This window comes from Hyaena hyaena, unplaced genomic scaffold, assembly GCF_003009895.1.
Source record: "Hyaena hyaena isolate Hyena2069 unplaced genomic scaffold, ASM300989v1 scaffold_217, whole genome shotgun sequence".
Lineage (NCBI taxonomy): Eukaryota > Metazoa > Chordata > Mammalia > Carnivora > Hyaenidae > Hyaena > Hyaena hyaena.
Genome location: NW_024080849.1, coordinates 2,148,464 through 2,168,909, shown reverse-complemented (window position 1 = coordinate 2,168,909; position 20,446 = coordinate 2,148,464). Strand labels below are relative to the sequence as shown.

The 20,446-nt window shown below is 52.7% G+C and overlaps 1 protein-coding gene across 1 annotated transcript in view; it reads left to right on the top strand.

Annotated features, from left to right (window-relative positions):
- VANGL1 (VANGL planar cell polarity protein 1) overlaps positions 1–20,446 on the top strand; it is a 51,521-nt gene that overhangs the window by 17,740 nt on the left and 13,335 nt on the right. The window contains exons 3-4 of the mRNA XM_039242758.1: positions 568–700; positions 4,909–5,516. Coding sequence (XP_039098689.1) covers positions 568–700; positions 4,909–5,516 — 741 coding nt within the window. The remainder of the gene's footprint in view (positions 1–567; positions 701–4,908; positions 5,517–20,446) is intronic.

The following is a 20,446-nucleotide window of genomic DNA, read 5'->3' as shown; positions in this document are numbered from 1 at the left end:
CAGTTTTAGAGTAAAACGGGCCTCAGCTACAGAAGTTCTCAAATTCACAATTTTAGGCTTTGAAAGAGTGTGATATTTTCTTTTCTTTTTTAAAAAATATTAAATTTTTTTTAATGTTTATTTTTGAGAGAGAGAGAGCGCACAAGCTGAGGAAGGGCAGAGAGAGAGGGAGACACAAAATCTGAAGCAGGCTTCAGGCTCTGAGCTGTCAGCACAGAGCCTGACAAGGGGCTCGAACTCACAAACTGCGAGATCATGACCTGAGCTGAAGTTAGATACTCAACCGGCTGAGCTCCCAGGTGCCCCAAAAAGTATATTTTCAACTCCACTATTGAGGGTGGAGTGACAGTCTTTCTTTAGGGTCTTCAAATGGCAAGAAAAAAGTACTAAGTAGGGAATAAAAATGAGCTTATTCTTGCAGGGGGTGGCTTGGGTGAGTAGTGGCTCCGTGTACGTGTAGAATTTTCCTAAGGTCAAAATCAAATCCGTAATATGTTTGGATGAGAGGTGATTCATGTGGTAGATATAAGCGCGCTAGCTGCTGACCAGTCATTTTTGTTTTTTCAGGGAGAGAAACCGAGAGAGACACAAGTCACCCCGGAATAAAGATGGCAGAGGGTCAGAAAAATCTGTCACCATTCAAGCTCCCACCGGAGAGCCCCTGCTGGCAAACGATTCTACCCGGACGGAGGAAGTTCAGGTGAGGATTGGAGGCCGTCTGTAAGCACATACGGCCACTTGATCAAGACTCTTTTCAGTCAGTGTTTCCCTAAGTCATGTCACAGGTAGGTTCTCTTGGGGTTTTATCTTTATTTTCCTAGCATGGTAATTAGTTTATCTGTGTCTGCTGGTTTCTTGCTGGTCTGAGGATGGCCTTCCTGCCATTGGCTGCCTTGGGGACCGGTCTGAAGCTGGTTGGATGGCCTGCTTTGAGTACGGTGTTGAAAAGCAGCCGCGGGGCTGATGACGGGGCAGAGACAGGGAAAGTTACAGGCTTTCCTCTCCGGAGACTCGGTCCTAAGTGGAGCAGGTTGAGAGCGGAGGAAATGCCGCCTCTGCAGCGCTGAGCGGTGTGGGGAAGAAGAGGTTAGGAGAGCCCAGACGCACCGCTACAAGGTATATGAAATAAATCAGGGGCTGGGCACTTAGATGCCAGGTAGGCAAAACAACCCTGGAAGAATGAGAGAGGCCCTGAGTCACGGAGCAGGGGCGCACATGTATCAAGCAGACTGGGGGGCGAGCAGCAACCCATGGGGCACCCTAGTGTCCGGGCGGAGGCGTGTGGCAAACTGGAGAATGCGTTTCCTCCATCACAAGGAACGGTGGCTCCCCAGCTCTGGACACCTCTTACTGCCCGGAGTACAGGAGTTCGGCAGATGTGGGTGGACTGGTGTTTAAGAAGAGCTGGAAATCCGGATCTCCTGCGAAATCGCCCAGTTCTTAAATATTGCCAGTTTATTCAGAGCCGCTGCGTGGGCGCTTCTCTCTGGCCCCGACTGTCTGCCCGCCTGATTTAAATCAACAACTGAGCGCCACTCAGAAACACGTTGGCATACCCTCCAGTGCTCTTGAAATAAATGCGCGTACAGCCGTGGCCCCAGGTACACCGGTGTGGGCTCGCCCTGCAGGCGCGCACATACGTGCATCTTTAAGCAGGCAGACGGACTGGAACTGGAAGAGCCCGCGGGGCCCACGAGGTCCTTTCAGAACCCACAGCTCAGCCGTGGAGGAGTGTGGCATCTGTCCAGTGATGAGTCCCAGCCATCATCACGTACTCTCGCACCCGCTGCCGTGGTTCCTAGAGGGAGGGCGGCATGCCTGGGGCGGATCCCAAGGTTGGACCCCCTTGAAGTGCTGCCGGGCATCAGTTTCCCCCTGCGTGTGGATTCCGAGGCGCTGGCCGCCCACTGTGAAGACGTTTCCGCTTTGCAGCTTCTTTGTGCCTTGGAGCCCACTGGGCAGCTGTTGGTGTTTACACCAAGTTGATGTGATGGGAAAGGCCTTGACATCGGTTTTGGAGGCTGTACTTCTCAGTAGCTCTGTGACCAGGGGCACTCGTGACCTTTGTGGGCCTTGGGCTCTTTAGGTATCAGATTAGAGGATCTTAGATCCTTTCTGTTGTAAGAACCCCAAGCTTCAGCGGACCCTCAGACATCTACGCTCTTTAGGCACAGATGTGCATCCGTTCTCAAAACGTACAGGGGATTGAGTTAGCAACGCTGGCAGGAAAAGGGGTGACTGGATAAACCGTAGCAGTGTGGCCGTCAACAAAATGACCACAAGATACTAGGAATAGGTACTTCCACACTGATTGTCAGTTGAATATTGGGCCCAGGACAGAACATGGAATATTTATACTTCACTCTTTGAGAGTGTTACAGTAAGTTATTTTATGTCAGCTGTGAACTCACCTTATGTTACAGGTTGTTGTTGTTTTTTTTAATGTTTATTTTTGAGAAAGAGAGACAGAGCTGGAGCAGGGGAAGGGCAGAAAGAGAGGGAGACACAGAATCCGAAGCAGGCTTCAGGCTCCGAGCTGTCAGTGCAGAGCCCGATGCGGGGCTCCAACTCATGATCGGCGAGATCATGACCTGAGCTGAAGTCGGATGCTTAACTGACTGAGCCAACCAGGTGCCCCACAAGTTGTTGATTTTTGAATTTATGGATATTTTTTCGCTCCTCTTGGTGATTGTTTTTAATTGAAGTAAATTTACCCACAGAAATGAACAGCTCTGAAGTGTACAGTTTGAGAATTTCAAACAGCTGAATAAACCCATAGAACTCACACTATTAATACATATGTTTTTGTTCCTCTACAAAGTTCTCTCATGTTCTTCCTAGTCAGCTCTTGTCCCCACCCACCTTTCCGAGACAGACCCTGTTTTGATCTCTATGGCCGTAGATTAGTTTTGCCTGCTTTAGAATTTAATGTAAATTGGGATCTTACTCTTCTGTTTCAGACTTTTTTCAGTCAGCATAATGATTTTGAGATTTATGAGTGTTCTGGTGTGTTTTAGCAATTCATCCTTTTCAAATTTTCACTGAGTCATATTCTGTTGTCTGAATATACTACTGGTTGTTATCCATTCTCCTGATAACATTCTAGACATTTGAGGTGTGCCATTTGGGGCTACTGTGCATAATGCAGTTAAGAACATTCTTACACAGGTTTTCTTGCCGATGTGTGTTTTCACTTATTTTGGATAAAACCTTGGGTTAGCATTGTTGGATCATACAGTTAAGCATATAGTGAAATTTGTATAATGCTACCAGACCCTTCTTCAAGAGTGCTTGGACCATTTGATACTTACCTCAGCCGTGTGCGTGTGTGTGTGTGTGTGTGTGTGTGTGTGTGTGTGTGTGTAAGAGAGGAAAGAGAGAGAGATAGACAGAGTGGCTTAGTGGATTCTAGGGAATTGTTTCTTTCATGGAATGGGATACTTGTAACCTTCCAAGTTGAAGACCTGTTTGTTCCCAGGTCAAGACCATTGCCACTGCCCACCAGTCCTTGTCATAGCCTGTCCACTCATAGATGACAGGTTTCTGATCATTCCTAGATCTAAGGTGGTTCAGTCATGAGCCCCATCTTGCTGATTCAGCTGTCAACTTACACTAGATTTTTTGAAGTTGGTGTCTTACCCACGAATTTCACCCAGCTTGTCCCTACACCCGACTGTTAGTTCGTTTGTTCTCTTTCCTTCCCTTCCCTTCCCTTCCCTTCCCTTCCTTCTCCTTCCTTCCTTCCTTCCTTCCTTCCTTCCTTCCTTCCTTCCTTCCTTCCTTCCTTTCCAAGTTAAATCATGCACACAAATCTCTGAGCCAGAAACCTCTTTGGACCCCCTGTGGCTTCTCATTGCCTTTGTAGTGAAGTTAGGCTTGCCGGAGAAAGAGTAGAATTGTTTGAAAATCTTAACCACTGGATCTTGGTAACCGCAGAGAATGGTTGCTCCAACTGGAAACTATCTCAGAGTTTAAGGAGAGAGAGAAGGCGAGAAAGTCAAAGCCATCCTGCTATAGTCTAGTAGTTCTGTGCCCTGGAGATTCCCTGTGTCAGTGAGCATGTGTGTTTGGGGAGGACATTTCAAGCTGTCCTGGCCGTCTGTCCATCCGTGCTTGAATTTGCCTTGCTTGCTCATGGAGAAACATTGTCAGGGAGTGCTTGGCACTGATGAAAAAAAATAGCTACAGGTCAGCTGTGATTTGTGCATAGCAGCAAAGGCTCTTCAGAGCTGCTGGACGGACAGCGTTATAAGACCTCACTCTTCCAGAAGCTGGACTCCGTCAGACTTTTAACCCAGCCGCTAATTGGTGAGAGAACACAGAGTTTTCTTATGCTGTAGGTGAGCCCGCCTATGTTAGTCTCACAGCGCAATTGGGAGATTCTGGCACGGGGAATGATAATCAGCATTATAGGAAAGGATCACCCAACAAACCCACCAAAAGGTTAGACTCCGTTTCCTCCGTTTGAAAAGGTCGATATGTGATATACTTGGAAAAAATTCTGATGAAAACAGCGAAAGTGAAAAATCCCTATATTTTGGGGCACTTCAGTGGCTCAGTTGGTTAAGTTTCCGACTTCGGCTCAGGTCATGATTTTGCAGTTCGTGAGTTCAAGCCCCGCATTGGGCCCTGTGCTGACAGCTCAGAGCCTGGTGCCTGCTTCGGATTCTGTGTCCCCTCTCTCTCCCCTGCTTACATTGTCTCTGCCTCTCTCAAAAATAAATAAACATTAAAAAAAAATTCCTGTATTTAAAGGGTTAGCTTCCATTTTCTAGGATGCCCGTGGGCATGGGCTGGTTCCAGGAGGAGGGCCTTCTGTGGGCACCATGCCTCCAGATGCTGGTTTCATGGCTTTTACCAGTGACCTATTGCCGTGGCTCTTCATGTTCCCTGTGTCTTCCCCACCAGGATGACAACTGGGGAGAGACCACCACGGCCATCACGGGCACCTCAGAGCACAGCATCTCGCAGGAGGACATTGCCAGGATCAGCAAGGACATGGAGGACAGTGTGGGGCTGGATTGCAGACGCTACCTGGGCCTCACCGTGGCCTCAGTTCTCGGACTGCTAGTGTTCCTCACCCCCATTGCCTTCATCCTGCTGCCCCCCATCCTGTGGAGGGACGAGCTGGAGCCCTGTGGCACAATCTGTGAGGGGCTCTTCATCTCCGTGGCATTCAAACTCCTCATTCTGCTCATCGGGACCTGGGCGCTCTTCTTCCGCAAGCAGAGAGCCGACGTGCCGCGGGTGCTTGTGTTCCGTGCCCTCCTGGCGGTCCTCATCTTCTTTTTCGTGGTTTCCTATTGGCTGTTTTATGGGGTCCGCATTTTGGATTCTCGGGACCGAAATTACCAGGGCATCGTGCAGTACGCAGTGTCCCTCGTGGATGCCCTCCTCTTCATCCATTACCTGGCCATCGTCCTGCTCGAGCTCAGGCAGCTGCAGCCCATGTTCACGCTGCAGGTGGTCCGCTCCACCGACGGCGAGTCCCGTTTCTACAGCCTGGGACACCTGAGGTAAGGGCTGCTGACTCACCTCTTGCCAGGAGACAGCATGGGGTGGGGGGCAGGGGATGAGGATGGGTGCCAGGACCAGACCGTCTGACTCCTTCCCTGAGGTTCTGGGAAGACCCATGCAGGGGGGGGGCAGGTGCGTCCATGCGTCCATGTCTGTTGACTCTCCTGACTGGGGGGGGGGCCACGTGCTAGCTGTCCTCCAGGCTGAACTTCTGTTGGGCGAGCTCTCAAACATGGCAGCACCCAACAGTATTGGAGGCAGGATGCCGAGGGTTGGTGGCTGGCCTTGACCCTGGAATTGGCCCATGGGCTGTGGACGGATTGGCCAGTGCCTCCAGTCTGCCTGGAATGCTCCATTTGGTTAACCTCCCTGTCCCGGTGGAATGGCTCATCTTTCCTTTGTTTTCCACCCTCAGGGGCATCCTGGTCCAGGCACTAAACTGTATAGCCACTAAGTGAACCTTTAGTGGGGAATCAGGGGCAGGCGAGAGAGACCCTGAACTTGGAGAGTTGAGTGTTTTGAGGATGTAAATACGTGGGATGAAGTGAGAATGACACTGAGGTGTCCTACTTTAGATCTGTGTGCGTAATCTACTCGGTGGTGAACTTAAACAGGTGATGGTCATATTGTGCATTGTTTTATTTTCATTTATCTTGAAGTAAGCACTTTGTCATGTTTAGGCCTCACAGAACCCTTCGACATGGGCAGTGTGCACCCCACTTTACCGATGAGGAAGTGGGGGATTTGTAGAGACTAGCGAGGGCTGGCCTTGGGTAGGAGTCACCCCGTCGTCACGCGCAGGCCTCAGTTAACGCCTTGCCCTGTGTGTACGGGACCATTTTTCTGTGTGTTTCCTCCCACCTGTAGAGCAAGGGGCTGAGCACGGAGGCCGTGTCCCCTCTCAGTGCGTCCACAGTGCCTGGCATGGAGCGCGGCATACAGCCGGCACTCACAGGGCAACTGGGGAGCCAATAGCCTGTGACGATGGACTTCGCTGTCCCGCCGAGCTCTTCTGCCTCCCCAGGTGATGCGTGTAACCTGCCCGGCCCGTGGCGAGCACCCAGTCCCTTGTGGCCCTTAGGGCCCATGGTCATGTAGCAGGCGAAGCAGCTAGCGTGGGCAGGTGCAGCTCGGCGGGTCTTGGAGCAGTTGACTTTGTCATCATCTTGGCTGGGACACGGGAAGGTGGCCCTGCCCTGGTAGGGGCTCGCTCTCACCGCCAAACAGGCTTGGTGCTGGCACACAGCCTGTTTGGGGCCTCTGGCTTCACCTGTGCCACCCCCAGACCAGGGGGCGAGCTGCTGCCATCCTGACGGGTCCTGGGAGGGCATCGGCGTCAGAGCCACGCTCTGCCCAGCACCACCCTGTGTTCCGAGTCCTTCGCGGATGCCCGTGGGGCTTGGAAAGCAGGTAAGCTGCTGCTGCTCCTTCAGCTTTGCTTGCTTCCCCCGTTTTACGGTGGGGAGTGATGGCAGGCTTGAGTTGGACACCTGCTGTGTGTGTGTGTGTGTGTGTGTGCGCACGTGTGTGCGTGTGTGTGTGTGTGTGCGTGTGCAGCCCCGTGCGGGGGCTCCTGACACACAGGGCTCTGTTGCGGTGCTCCTGGGGCATGCGGTCCCTGGGAATGAGGCCAGCACGCCACTGCACTTGGACCGCTGCTGACCCCGGCCCAGGTGCAGGTGTGGGGACCACATGGGGGCAAGGCCATGGCAGTGACAGAGCCCGGAGGGGGCAGCATGTCCCGGGACAGGATGGGTTGGGCCCAAGGTTTAGGGGTGGAGGGCAGTCTAGCTCTGGCTACAGGAGAGACAAGTGATCTTTGGGACTCCGAATGCAAGTGGCACGGCGCTAGCCTCAGCCCTCATTGGTGCGAACCCCATCTGGGGAGTCGGGGGTGGTGGTGGAAGAACCAAGGAAGCGGTCTCTCCTCTGGTTGCCCCGGCGGTGGGGCTGGCTTCCCCTCCACAGCCCCCACCTCACCCGTCCCTGTGAGGCTGGTCGCCCTGCACACCGGATGGTATGCCTGTGCCATGTCCAGGAAATGGGCAGCAGCCCGGGGACCTCACCACCTGGCTGGGCGGCCCAGGGTGGACCCAGGTGGGAGGGCAGGGCCGCCCGTGCCCTTCTGGGTGGTCCTCACCTGAGCGACAGCTACCCAGCCATTCCCTGCCCACCCCAAAGCTGCTGCCCCCAGCCCCCCAGGAACCCAAGGGGAGCCCCTTGCCCACAGCCCTGGGGCAGAGAGCACCGAGGTGATGCCCTGGTCTTCCTCTCGGCTTCACTCCACGGCCCTTGCCCTCCTCCTCTGCCAGCCTTCAGTTAGGCCCTCTTGACCCTCACGTGGAGACCCTGCTCATTGGGGCAGGGGGGGAGGGGTGGCTGGGTAGGGGGAGATGCCTATCTCCACAACTGGAGCCCTCAGGCTGTGACAGCCGCCCCTGCACCAGCCAGGCTGGGCCAGCGGGCTTGGCACCTCTCTCTGCTGGCACCATGTGGGCTCAGTCACCCGCCGACTCCTGGGCTAAATCTGGTCTGAACCCAGCAGTGCCTGGAAGAGTCACGGGGCCATAAATAGAACTTCTAAGCCCTTTTGTGAAGTGTGGGAGCAGGGGGGATGGGGGAAGCAGAGAGACAAAGAGCGAGTCCGGGGGTCAGGATTGTAGGTGTTCCTCAGTGGATATGCGGTCCATTCCACCTTCCCTTTATGTAAAGCCTTCCCCGTGGCAGTGACCTGATGGGCTGAGGTGCAGGGCCACGGTGAGTTTGTCGATTTTGCTTTGTCCTCAAAGATGATTTTCTTGATTCGACCGAGCTATTTTTGAGAGTTGTCGAAAGAACACCTATTTTTACGTTTCTTGAAGCAAGTAGGCTTCTTTTTAGCTCCCCTAAGAGGTACAGTGGCCTTGCTTGCTGGCAGGAGTGGAGTTTTCTGGAAAACTTCCAGAAAAATAAAAGATTATTGTGGTATAGAACTAAGATGCATACAAACCTTTGCCCAGTGCCTTGGGAATGATGGGCGGGGGGCTGGGAGTTAGATGTCTGCTGTCAATTCCCTCTCTTGCCCTGTTGGGGGAGGGGTTGCGGGTAGTATGGGGCTGCTGCCCTTTGTAGAGGAGAGCCCAGGGGCGCCTGGATGGCTCAGTCAGTTAGGCATCTGACTGAGGTCATGATCTCATGGTTCGTGGGTTCGAGCCCCACATCGGGCTCTGTGCTGACAGCTCAGAGCCTGGAGCTGCTTCAATTCTGTGTCTCCCTCTCTCTCTTTGCCCCTCCGCTGCTTATGCTCACTCCCTCGCCCTCTCAAAAATGAATAAACATTAAAAAAAAGTTTAGAGGAGAGCCTGAGCTGCAGGATCAGAGATGCTTGTGCCTTCCTGGGGGTTCCACCCCTCCTCTGCAGCACCCCGGTTCCCCGCACATCTGCTTTGCAATTCTGCACACACACCTCCCTGGTCACTTATTTTGACCTCACTCTCACAATGAGTTGCTGACTTTTCTAGGATTTCACCAAATACTAGGAAGTTTTGATCTGACCATATTTGGTGAGAAATCCAGAAGAGGGAGACACATGGCATTTGGCTGTCGTAATTAATAACTCCTCAGTTTTGAGATCTTCAAAGCCAAATACTGTGACTGTTGGAGCACGGAAGTCAGCTGAATTGTCCTGAATCTGGGATGTAGGACAGCAGTTACGATGAAGCCTGAAGGTAACAATTACCCGGTCCTTCCCGGGTACCAGGCTCCCTCTGTGCTCCTAACATAGAACTCATTTAATCGGAATAGTCCTGAGGGGCAGGCACTGTCATCTGCATCTTCAGAGGAAGGGACAGAGGCACAGAAGAAGAGGCTACTTGTGATTGTGGGAGCCAGAGTTTGAGACCAGGCTCTCTGGTGCCAGAACATCCTTAACTTTGCCCTGCAGTGCATCTGGATAGATGTGTCCATGTTCACACTGCTGCTTTGAGAACACGGGAACGGACGCCTAAGCATTTTTCAGTTGCTCACCATGGGCCGGCCTGGGTGCTAGCTATTTTTTTTAAAGATGTGATTCTGTTGAACTCTCAGCTTCAGGGCTGGAAAGGGGAGAGTGCAGAGAGGATCGTCACAGATGTCCAGCTGGCTCTCTGCAGCCATTCCATAGTGCATTGGTTCTTCTGTTCAGTCAGTCAGCACACAGAACCCGGACCTTAAAACCGTAGCGGTAGGTTTTAGCCTTCGGTCAAAACTCTAACTTTTCTGTAGGTCACATGTCCCAAAGACCCCCCCCCCCAATTCCAAAGCCACCCCAGAATGTAGTTGTCTAGAGCAACCTTGTGTTATCTCACGATTATTTGTCACAGTTCTATGGGCCGGTCTCAGCTGGGAGGTTCTTTGGCTGCTCTGAACAGAGTTTTCTGTGTGATTGTGGTCACGTGGTGAATCAGCCGGAGCTGGGCTTTTCTCTGCCTAGATAGTCTGCCATCCTCTCCTCCCCAGAGAGCCCTTTAGGGGGAGTAGTTTCTTCATCGGGGTAGCTAGCGTCATCCGCATTCCCAGGGTCACAGAAGCGTCCTAAGGCTCAGGTCTGGGACTAGCCCAGGGCCCCCTGCCCTGCATTCTCCTGTTAAAGCCTGTCTGAGCCCCAGGCCTGGCTTCCTTGGGCACAAGGCAGGGAGATAAGAGGGTTGGTTCACTGAGGGCTCTCATTCCCAGAGTCTGCCTGTTCTTTGCATATGGTTCTAATACTTAAGTGCCAACGTCGGCACTTCAAACGAGTCCACAAGTAACATGTTTCAGGTGAGAGCTGCTCTAGGGAGGCGTGTGAACATCGAGGAAAAGTGGGAGCCGGGAGTCAGCAGCAGAGAGACTGGAGCTGCAGAAGCAGGCAGAGCCCTTGCCTGGTGACATTGACCCGGGGTTCCGTGAGATCCTCATCTGATTCAGCCACCAGGCTGGAACTGTTTGGGCTTCTAGGCATGCATCCTTCATTGGCATGGAGAGTACCTTATATAAATTGATGCCGACCCTGCACCGTTTTATCAAGGGTATGGTTACAGACCATTGAACCGCCTGTGCTTTAAAAGAAAGGATTCTCGGGGCGCCTGGGTGGCTCAGTCGGTTAACTGTCCAACTTTGGCTCAGTTCATGATTTCACGGTTTGTGGGTTCGAGCCCTGCATTGGGCTCTGTGCTGACAGCTCAGGGCCTGGAGCCTGCTTCAGATTCTGTGTCTCCCTCTCTCTCTGCCCCTGCTCACTCTCTGTCTTGGTCTCTCAAAATAAAAAAATAAAGACATTTAAAAAAATAAAAAAAAAAAAAAAGAAGAAAGGATTCGCAGGTTGCTTTTCAAACAGTGTAAGTTTATGGTCATGCGTGGTCGTAGCGTCGCTTTGTTGAAAGGAGCCGTTGTGTCAACCCCCAACGTTCATAGACAGAAACAAGAAATGTGTCATTGGAGAATGATGCAGAGATCATCTTTGTTATCAAGTGGCAAGGAACTTGGCTGGGCTGTGTCCATGTTCCAGCATGTTCCAGTGTTCTGTGGCAGGGAGAACTTGGGAGTCATGGAATTGGATCGTTAGCCGAGGAATTTTTTTAATACTTTTTTTTTTTTTAATATTTATTTACTTAGCGTGCACACAAGCACAGGAGCAGGGGAGGGGCAGCGAGAGAGGGAGAGAGAGGATCCCAAGCAGACTCCGCGCCATCAGCGCAGAGCCCGACCTGGGGCTTGATCTCATGAACTGTGAGACCATGACCTGAGCAGAGATGAAGAGTCCGTTGCTTCGACTGAGCCACCCAGGAGCCCCGATGCTCAGCTGAGGAATTTCTATGCAAGGCATTAAAGATGCACCTCTGGTCCTCCTTCACTGCTTACAGTAAAATGTGACAAGAGGGTGACACGGTGCAGAAGGGAAGGCTGTTAAGCAAAAGGCGATCCAGACTTGAAGATTTTGGAAAATTCCCAGCCTCTCCAATATCTCAAAAAAAATGACCCTGAAGAGAACAACACCAAAGGTGTTTTCTAAAGTTTAATTCTTCGTGTTTGTCTATCTATGAAATCTCTACACCCGACGTGGGGCTCGACTTCACTGCCCCAAGATCAAGAGTTGCGTGTTCTACCAACTGAGCCAGCCATGCGCTAACTGATTTAATCAGGATATGATCAGCCTTTCCATCAGAAGCCAAGAATAAAGATGGGAAGGTGGGTTTATCCCAGCAGAAACATTGTCACCTGGGTCTAACGGATACAGAGAAGGGGTGTAGCTTGAAAGAAGGCTGCAAACATGCATTATTATCCACAAGAATAGGGAAGAATGACCCCAGAGATGGTCCAGAGATCATTAGGCTGCTGCTCCCGCTACAGGCCCAGGGGTCAGGTTGCTTCCTCATTGGCTTCAGAGGTTGGGTCCCCAACCTTGGAGCTACTGCCAAGAGCTGCCTGGGCAGGGCCAGCCCTGACCCCAAGGGTATAGTGTGGAACCAAAGAGGATGACCCTTAAGATCAAGATCTTAAGACCTAACGGACTTGGCCTTGCTAGGTTTTGGACTTATTTGGGACCCATCAACCCTTTCCTCCAGTTTCTCCCTTCTGGAATGGGAATGCCTAGCCTCTCCCTGTCTCGTGAATATACTGGAAGCAGCTAGGTTGTCCAGTTCCACAGGTTCACAGCTGGAGTGGAATCTGGCCTCAGCGTGGGTTATACCTCGAGTCTCGGTACTTTGATGAGACTTCGCACGTAGAGCTGGTGCTGGCAGGAGTCAAGACATTCTGGGCTGTTGTGATGGAATGGGTATAATGTGGCGTGGGAGAAGAACATGAATTTTAGGGGCCCGGGGTGGAATGTTACGGACTGAGTTGTGTCACCCAAAATTGATAGGCTCTAAACCCCGTGTGGCTTTATTCAGCAGTGGGGTATCTGAAGAAGTCATTAAGGTTCAGTGAGGGCATAGATCTGATAAAACTCAGGCCCTTAGAAGAAGAGACACCAGAGAGAGCTTGCACACTCTCTCTCACCCCTGTGCTCATGAGGAAAGGCCACGTGTGGAAATCATGAGAAGTTTGTCATCAGCAAGCCTGGAAGACGGCTCTCACCAGAAACCGAATCAGCCGAACCTTGATCTTGGACTTGTGGGCTTCTGAACTCTAAGGACATAAGTTTGCGCTGTTGAAGGCACTCAGTCTATAGTCCTTGGTTACGGCAGCCCCAAGCTAAGTCAAGCACATTACACCCTGGTGACTCCCCAGCACAGAGCCCCGGGAAATGGTGGGCTCAGTGAACGCAGTTTAGCCCTGATGAGACAGCTCATACTGTCCCTTGTCCAGCTCACACCTGCGTCCTCCCAGCTTGAGTGGGAGCCTTGCTTCTCTCGAATGTGCTTCAGTTTTCTAGTCAGCAGCGAGAAAGGGAGAGTCTCCTAGGCGGATTAAGGTTACTCCAGTAATTCCAGGATAGAGCCACCTCCCCTTGAAATCTTCTGTCTGTGATTCTGGGTCAACTGACATCCAAGCTGGTAATTACATCATTGATCATATTTGACTGTCACACTGAGCTGCCGGCCCTTTCACCCACACTTAAGACTGGCATCAACGGGGGCACCTTGGCGGGGGGGCGGTCAGTTATGCCTCTGACTTCGCTTCAGGTCATGATCTCATGGCTCATGAGTTTGAACCCCACGTTGGGCTCTGTGCTGACAGCTCAGAGCCTGGAGCCTGCTTTGCATCCTCTCTCTCTGCCCCTCCCCTGCTCGTGCTCTGTGTCTCTCTCAAAAATAAACATTAAAAAAAAAAAAAGACGAGCATCAACGGTTTGGGGAGGACCCAGGACAATTGGCTGCAAAGTTCGGGAGTGTTTTTTAAATGACCACCAGAGGTTTTGGCCCATGTCGTTTATGATCACGGTTTCGTGCACAATTTCATTTTTAGAAAGGTGTGTTTTGTGTAACTGCTTTTCAGCAAAGACGTTTGCCGGCCTCCACTCCCACCCCCTGAAAAAGCAGAGGATAAAAATGAATAAAAGCTGATGAGTAGAGTGGAAAGGGTTTTGCTCAGATCAGCGTTGCTGTGGGAGAATTGTGAGGGCTGCTGTTCGTGGTTTGGCCTGGGGGCGCCTGTTAGAAGTGGCTGTAATGAGGGTGTGAGGCACTGGACACTGCAGCCCTGTGGTTGGACAGCTGCCTCCTGGCCGCAGCTGGGAAGCCTTCCCTCGCACAGTGTCTGCCCATAAGCCCTGCTCCGAGCCCGAGAGGGGCCAAGCCTCATGCGGCGCAGGCACCGAGGGCCACGGAGCCCGTGGACACAGAGCTGGTGTAGATGGCCTTCGCGCGGGGCCGCAGGTGGCTAGGCTGTGCCAGCACGCAAGAAGGCAGACGGACCCGGGCCCGCCTTTTCTGTCCTGTAGAGCTGCTGCCCAGCTCTGCTCTGTGCCTGTTCTGGCTCCGTCTCTGCCGACACAGGTCCAGTTTGCCAGGCTGACTGCCCTCAGAATTCCAGACTTTTCATGCTCTGCTCCCGCGGTTCTTCCCAAGGCCAGAGATACCTATGCTGAGACATAGGAGGCTGGATGAGAGAATGCCAGGGGCGCCTGGGAGGCTCAGTCGGTTGAGCATCTGACTTCATTCAGCTCAGGTCATGATCTCACGGTTTTTGGGTTTGAGTCCCGCATTGGGCTCTGGGCTGACAGCTGAGAGCCTGGAGCCTGCTTCCAGTTCTGTGTCTCCCTCTCTTTGTGCCCCTCTCCTATTCACATTCTGTCTCTGTCTCTTTCTCAGAAATAAATAAACATTTAAAAAAATTAAAAAAGAATACCAGTCAAGCATCCTGGGTGGGGCTGGAGGTACCTTAGTTCCTATCTAGATCTCTGTCGTAGAGATCCTTAAGCAGGCTTTGATGTTTATCTGGTATGATTCAGCTCAGTAATTTGAAGTGGTGAGAAAGCCAAATTTCCATCCCAGGCAGGACAGGCAGGTGCAGCCCAAACTGGATGGGGCAGGGAGGTGGCGGTGTGGTGGGGTCTGAGCCCTAGCCCGGAAGCAGGGCCGTGGACTCTCCAGGCTGATGACCTTGGCAATAGCCAACCCTGCCATGTACGGGGAGGCATATCTCAAGTTCACCAGCATCTCCACTGCAGGAAGGCCTCCAGGGGGTCAGCAGCCATGACGGAGTCACCTGCTCTGACGCCACTCTCAGAACCGCCCCGGGGATCGTGGCATTGCGGCCGGGAAGGGTGACATGTTGGACCCTTGTTTGTTGTCTGGTCCCCTGGACCGGAAGAACCAGGCCGGTGCATTCAGCTGTGAGCTACCTCTGGTCCTCCAGACGCCTGCCGAGGCCACAGCGCAGTCCCTCCTCTGGCCATGTTCGCAGGGTGGTCTGACTGGTACACGGGAGGGCATTTTCCAGAGTGATGGTTCTGTCAGCAGTGGGGATGGTCAGTTCCAACGAGAAGGGCTCTGCTGCTTCTCCAGACTGTACTTAGAGGCCATTCCTTGGTGACCAACCCGATTAGAGCTGTTCCTGGCCTCCAGTGTCCACCTCCTGGCGGGGGGCAGTGCAGGGCTTGTGGGCAGCCCTGTACTTGGTGCCTAGGCCAGCGACACTTTCCAGCCCGTAAGTATTGATTCGGAGAACTAGGTTTCTACAGCTTCCGTCTGGCTGGGGGGCCCACAGGCCGGGGTCCGCCCGGGAATCCACGCGGCCCAGAAGGGAACTTCCCGGGACCTCGGCAGCAGGACAGGGCTGCCACTGCGGGGCCTCCGTCACGGTCGGTGATCTGCCTCCCACCCCAAGACCTCGGGCAGCAGTGTGTGTCCCACCAGCCTGTGGTGACAGTTCCCGCTTCCGCCCAGATCTTCCTGCCGTCCAGTCTGGATCTGTCAGTAAGCACAGGCTGTTTCCCATGTTCACCCCCCGCCCCGCCCTTCCACACCAACTGCTGCCTGTTCCCTGTGTGGGATTCGTGGGAGCCACATCCCCAAGGGCGATCGCAGGACGAACATTTTAATTAAAAGGCAGGAGGCCCCAGAGATGCAAACGCTCTTGGGCCTGGCTCCCAGGGGAGGCGGCAGCGGCGTTCGGGGGCTAATTATCTCGCGTCTCTGGGGCTCGGCGGCAGACCGTCCCAACTCTGGGTCACACCAGAGGCGCGTTACTGCCACGTCCGGGCTGCAGCGGTGCCCACGCACCGGGCTGCAGTCTTGCTGGCTCTCGTGGGGAAGAGTCAGGCAGATAAAACCGAGTCGCATCCACCAGCTCGCCCACATTTTGAGAGTTTTCACAGAATGTCGAACTGTTTAGAGTTTTCTCCAAGACCCCGGGTTCAGGCCCCGGATCAGACATGCCTTTAAGGGTAGTAAATAGGAGAGAGGGAGGCCTTGGTCCCCAGGTTAACACCCTCTGGTCTTCCCGGCCGGCTCACCCTCCCCTCGCCTCCCCACACACCCTCTCTGCCTCGCCATCCCCTGTCCCCCACTCTGACCTTCACCACCATCTCAGCCTGGTCCTGCTTGCTACCTGCCTCCATCCCTTTTGCCCTAAATACAGTGCATTCGCTTCCTAAAGCTGCCATAGGACACAGACTGGGTGGCTTCATCACCTTCCTCCCTCTGGAGACCGGAGTCTCAGATCTAGGTCCTGGCAGGTCCGTGCTACCTCTGAACCCTTCCCGGTCTTCCCAGCGTCTGGTGGCTGGCTAGCCTCGGCTCCTGGGTTTGCACCCGCAACAGCACGGTCTCCGCTCTGTCCTCACGCGGCGTTCTCTGTGTGCATCCCCTTTTCTTCATAGAGTCCAGTATGCCCTGAACTCACTGCAGGTACATCCGTGGAGATCCCATTCCGGGGTCCCGGGTGTACACGTGGTCTTGGGGAGGCGACACCCTCTACCCGACTATAGCGGAGCCTCAGAGCTGCCCTGGGACCCAGTAGGGTGGCCCTGTTGCTGTTACTGTTTCACACGAGCCTGCTTTACCCACACTGCTTCCTCTGCCGGGAATTCACTTTACAGCCCATCATCTGCACGGCATGGCTGCCATCCATCATTTAGGACTTAACTCAGAAATCCCACTTGGCCTCCTCTGCAGATCTTCACCTGAAACCCTCCACCCATCCCCTGGCCACGTGGTCTGTCACAGTCCATAGGTCACTGCCAACAGGAGCTTAACCCTCCTGAGGTTCTCTTTACATCTGTATCCGGGTCTTTGGGATCTAGTGGGTGCTCCTAATTCATACTAGCCTGTGAATGGTGCTGGAGAGACTGGTTGTTAGGATTTTTTTGAGCGTCAGCATCCTTAGTTGGCTTGTAGAGTAATGAGTACTTGCCCTGAAAGCAAGCCTTTGCGGATTTTGCTGTGACTGGAGCATGGCCTCCTCAGTGCCTTCCTGTCGGCACACACCGCAGTCACCAGGGTAATGGCGGCTGGCATGTATGTGGGGTGTTAACATGTAGGAAATGCTTCCACGTTTTTCACGCATGAAGAAAGCTGTGTTGACAGAACTAAAGGGAGCAAATGAACGTTTAAAAAGAAGTGTCTGGAGTGCCTGGGGGCTCAGGTGGTCGGCTCAGGTCATGATCTCAGGGTTCGTGAGTTTGAGCCCCGCGTCGGGCTCTGTGCTGACAGCTCAGAGCCTGGAGCTGCTTCCAATTCTATGTCTCCCTCTCTCTCTGACCCTCCCCTGCTCACGCTTTGTCTCTTTCTTTCTCTCAAAAATAAATAAACATTAAAAAATATCTAAAAAATATTTAAAAAGAAGTGGCTAAAACCTGACTGAGGCTTCCGCAACTGGCCCCGTCAGGGGAGGGCCTTTCACGTGGCTCTGGACAGCGAGGCATAAAGCATGAGGATCTCAGACTGGCCAAGCTCCAAAGCCTGAATATTTCTGATTTTCAAAGTGGGTCTTAGTTTAACTACAGAGGCCACAACCAAATCCAAGGAAAAGCGAACAAAATGGAGCACATGAGTGTGCACACGTGTGCATGCGTGTGTCTGCACGCTTGTACACATGTTTTCCTAGGCCTCAGAGCCCTTATTTGCCCAGGAAGAGAGTTAAAGGGGGATGTTTATGGCCGAAATTGTTTCCTTCACGTACTTGATGGGCTTTCACATGAAAGGGGGGGAGGTTGGGGTCCAGAAGAAAGCAGTGGCAGGCCCACTGGGTAGAACTTAGAGAAAGATCATTTCAAGGCCAAGTGAGAGTGAGCTGTGTGTTCCTGGAGAGGCTGGTGCCGTGTGGGGTGTCATGAAGAGAATTAGTGTGTGGACTGGGGGGTTGGCTACCTGGGTTCTGGTTTCTCTGCTGCTTGTGTCTCTGCTTGGGTGAGCATTAAGGTTCTCTTCCTTCTGTGAAGGGTGATGTTCTGTGACCCGGGGCGGGGAGGGTAGGTATGCCTGAGTGCCAGACCCTGGGTGAAGAACCGGGCCCCAGCTGGCCTCAGCCCTTGCTGCTGATGCCCAGATTCCTTAGGCATGGGACCATCTGGGGCGCCTGGGTGACTAAGTCAGTTAAGTGTCTGACTTTGGCTCAGGTCATGATCTTGCAGTTCATGGGTTCGACCCTGCGTCGGGCTCTGTGCTTACAGCTCAGAGCCTGGAGCCTGCTTCAGGTTCTGTGTCTCCCTTTCTCTGAGCCTCTCCTGCTTGCTCTCTGTCTCTGTCTCTCTCAAAATAAACATTAAAAAAATTAAAAAGAAAAAAAGGAAGGGGACCGTTTGTGTTTCCCTGGTGACGTGTGGATGCTTTTCCTGTGGTTCTTTCATCCGCCCTTCCCGAGATCTGCATGCAGCACTAGGTACTCGGCCCATCTTGGTTCTGGGGACCGAGAAATGGGCCCAGGAAGGGAAGGGGCTGTGCGGAGCCACAGGGCAGTGGGAGCAGGTTTGAGATCTGGGCCTCCTGAGTCCGAGGCTGCTCCTCGTTCACAGCATGTGCCTGGGGTGCCTCCCGGTAGCAGGGCCTGGTTTGCAGGAGGCCAGAAGTGGCAGGAAATGCCACAGAAAAACAGACAGTAGTGGGGGTGCCTAGGGGGCTCAGTCGGTTGGGCGTCTGACTTTGGCTCAGGTCATGATCTCATGGTTCATGGGTTCGAGCCCCGCATCGGGCTCTGTACTGACAGCTTGGAGCCTGTTTCAGATTCTGTGTCTCCCTCTCACTCTGCCCCTCCCTGCTCGCACTGTCTCTCTCTCTCTCTCTCAAGAATAAAATAAAAACATTAAAAACAAAATAGTAGCACAGCTCTAGGGCCTAAATCACTAAGGAAAGCTGTGCAGAGGGGTCTGTCCTTGCTTATTTCCTGTGGCAGTGCCCTCATGGTGGGGAGGACAGTGCAAGGGCACATGGGGACAGATGGGCCTCCCCAGCCCACACGGACATGTAAGTTCATGGGACTGCCTTATCTGAGCCATTGACTTTGGGCCAGGTACTTTGGAATACAGTATCTCATTTAATCTTGGAAGCATACCTGAAGGGGTGCCCAGATGGCCCAGTCAGTTCAGCATCCAACTGTTAATTTTGACCCCAGTCATGAGCTCACGGTGTGTGAGTCTGAGCCCCACGCTGGGCTCAGAGCCTCCTTGGGATACGCTCTCTCTGCCCCTCCCCCACTCATGCATGGGCACACCCTCTCTTTCGCAAAATAAATAAACTATAAAGATTTTTTTTCATTTATTTTAGAGAGCACGCAATCTGGGGGGGAGGAGAGAGAGAGAGAGAGAGAGAGAGAGAGAGACTTAAGCAGGCACCATGCTCGGTGCAGAGCCTGATGCGAGGCTCAATCCCATGACCCTGGGATCATGACCTGAGCTGAAATCAAGAGTCAGATGCTCAACTGACTGAGCCACCCAGATACCCCTTAATAAATATACTTAAAAAAACAAAACACGTAAACCAGGCAAGTAACTCCTCGGGGGTAAGAAAGTAGAGGGTAGGCTCCCGAGTCTCTGGTATATTTTCCAACCTAAATGCCAACTGACTCTGAAGTCTTGGAAAGCCATAGAATTTATATTTGTCCTCATTGATATATAAGCCCAGGAGTTAAGTGCAGGTGATACCAGTCTTCAGCCAGATCCTAGCATATTTGGATCTTGCTCTCTGTCCCTGGAATTTTTAAGAAAATTTTTTAATGTTTATTTATTTTTGAGAAAAAGAGAGAAAGCATGAACAGGGGAGGGGCGGAGAGAAAGACACAGAATCTGAAGCAAGCTCCAGGCTCCGAGCTGTCAGAGCCTGACGCGGGGCTCAAACCCACGAACCGTGAGATCATGACCTGAGCTGAAATCAGACACTTAACTAACTAAGCCACCGAGGTGCCCCTGGAATTTTTTTTTCAGATTTTTTGTTTTTTAGTGTTTATTATTTTTGAGAGAGAGGGAGAGAGCAGGGGAGGGGCAGAGGTGGAGACAGAGGATCCACAGCGGGCTCTGCGCTGCCAGCAGAGAGCCCGATGTGGGGCTCAGACTCCTGAGCTGTGAGATCATGACCTGAGCCACCTGGGCACCCCAACCCTGGAATTTCTGACTGGCGCCCACACCAGGCTTGCCCCCATCATTCCATTGACCTTTCAGTGACACATTTCATAGACGTTAAGATTTGGGAGCCCACTTCTGGACCTAGCAGGGCTTTCTGTATTGCGCTTCCCATCCTGCAGACAAAGAATCAGCAGTTTGGAGGAATGAAGTAATTTGTTCAAGGTCCAAGAATAGACGATAGAGCCATGGGCCACATTGGCTGGGGTCAGAGCCCGGTGCCAGTTGCTCTGTGCATACAGATTCCCCCTGTAGATGTGCACAGAACGGCCGTGCAAGACAATACTTTGGTTTGGGTTTGGGTTTTCGGAATTCATCTTTCAGAAACGTCTTCCAGGTTCTTACGAGCTAAACTGTGAACGCTGTACAGAGGAGTTTGTGTCTGCTGCAGTGCAGGTGAGCCCCTTGTCTCTGTTCCCCTGGCAGTCGTGACAT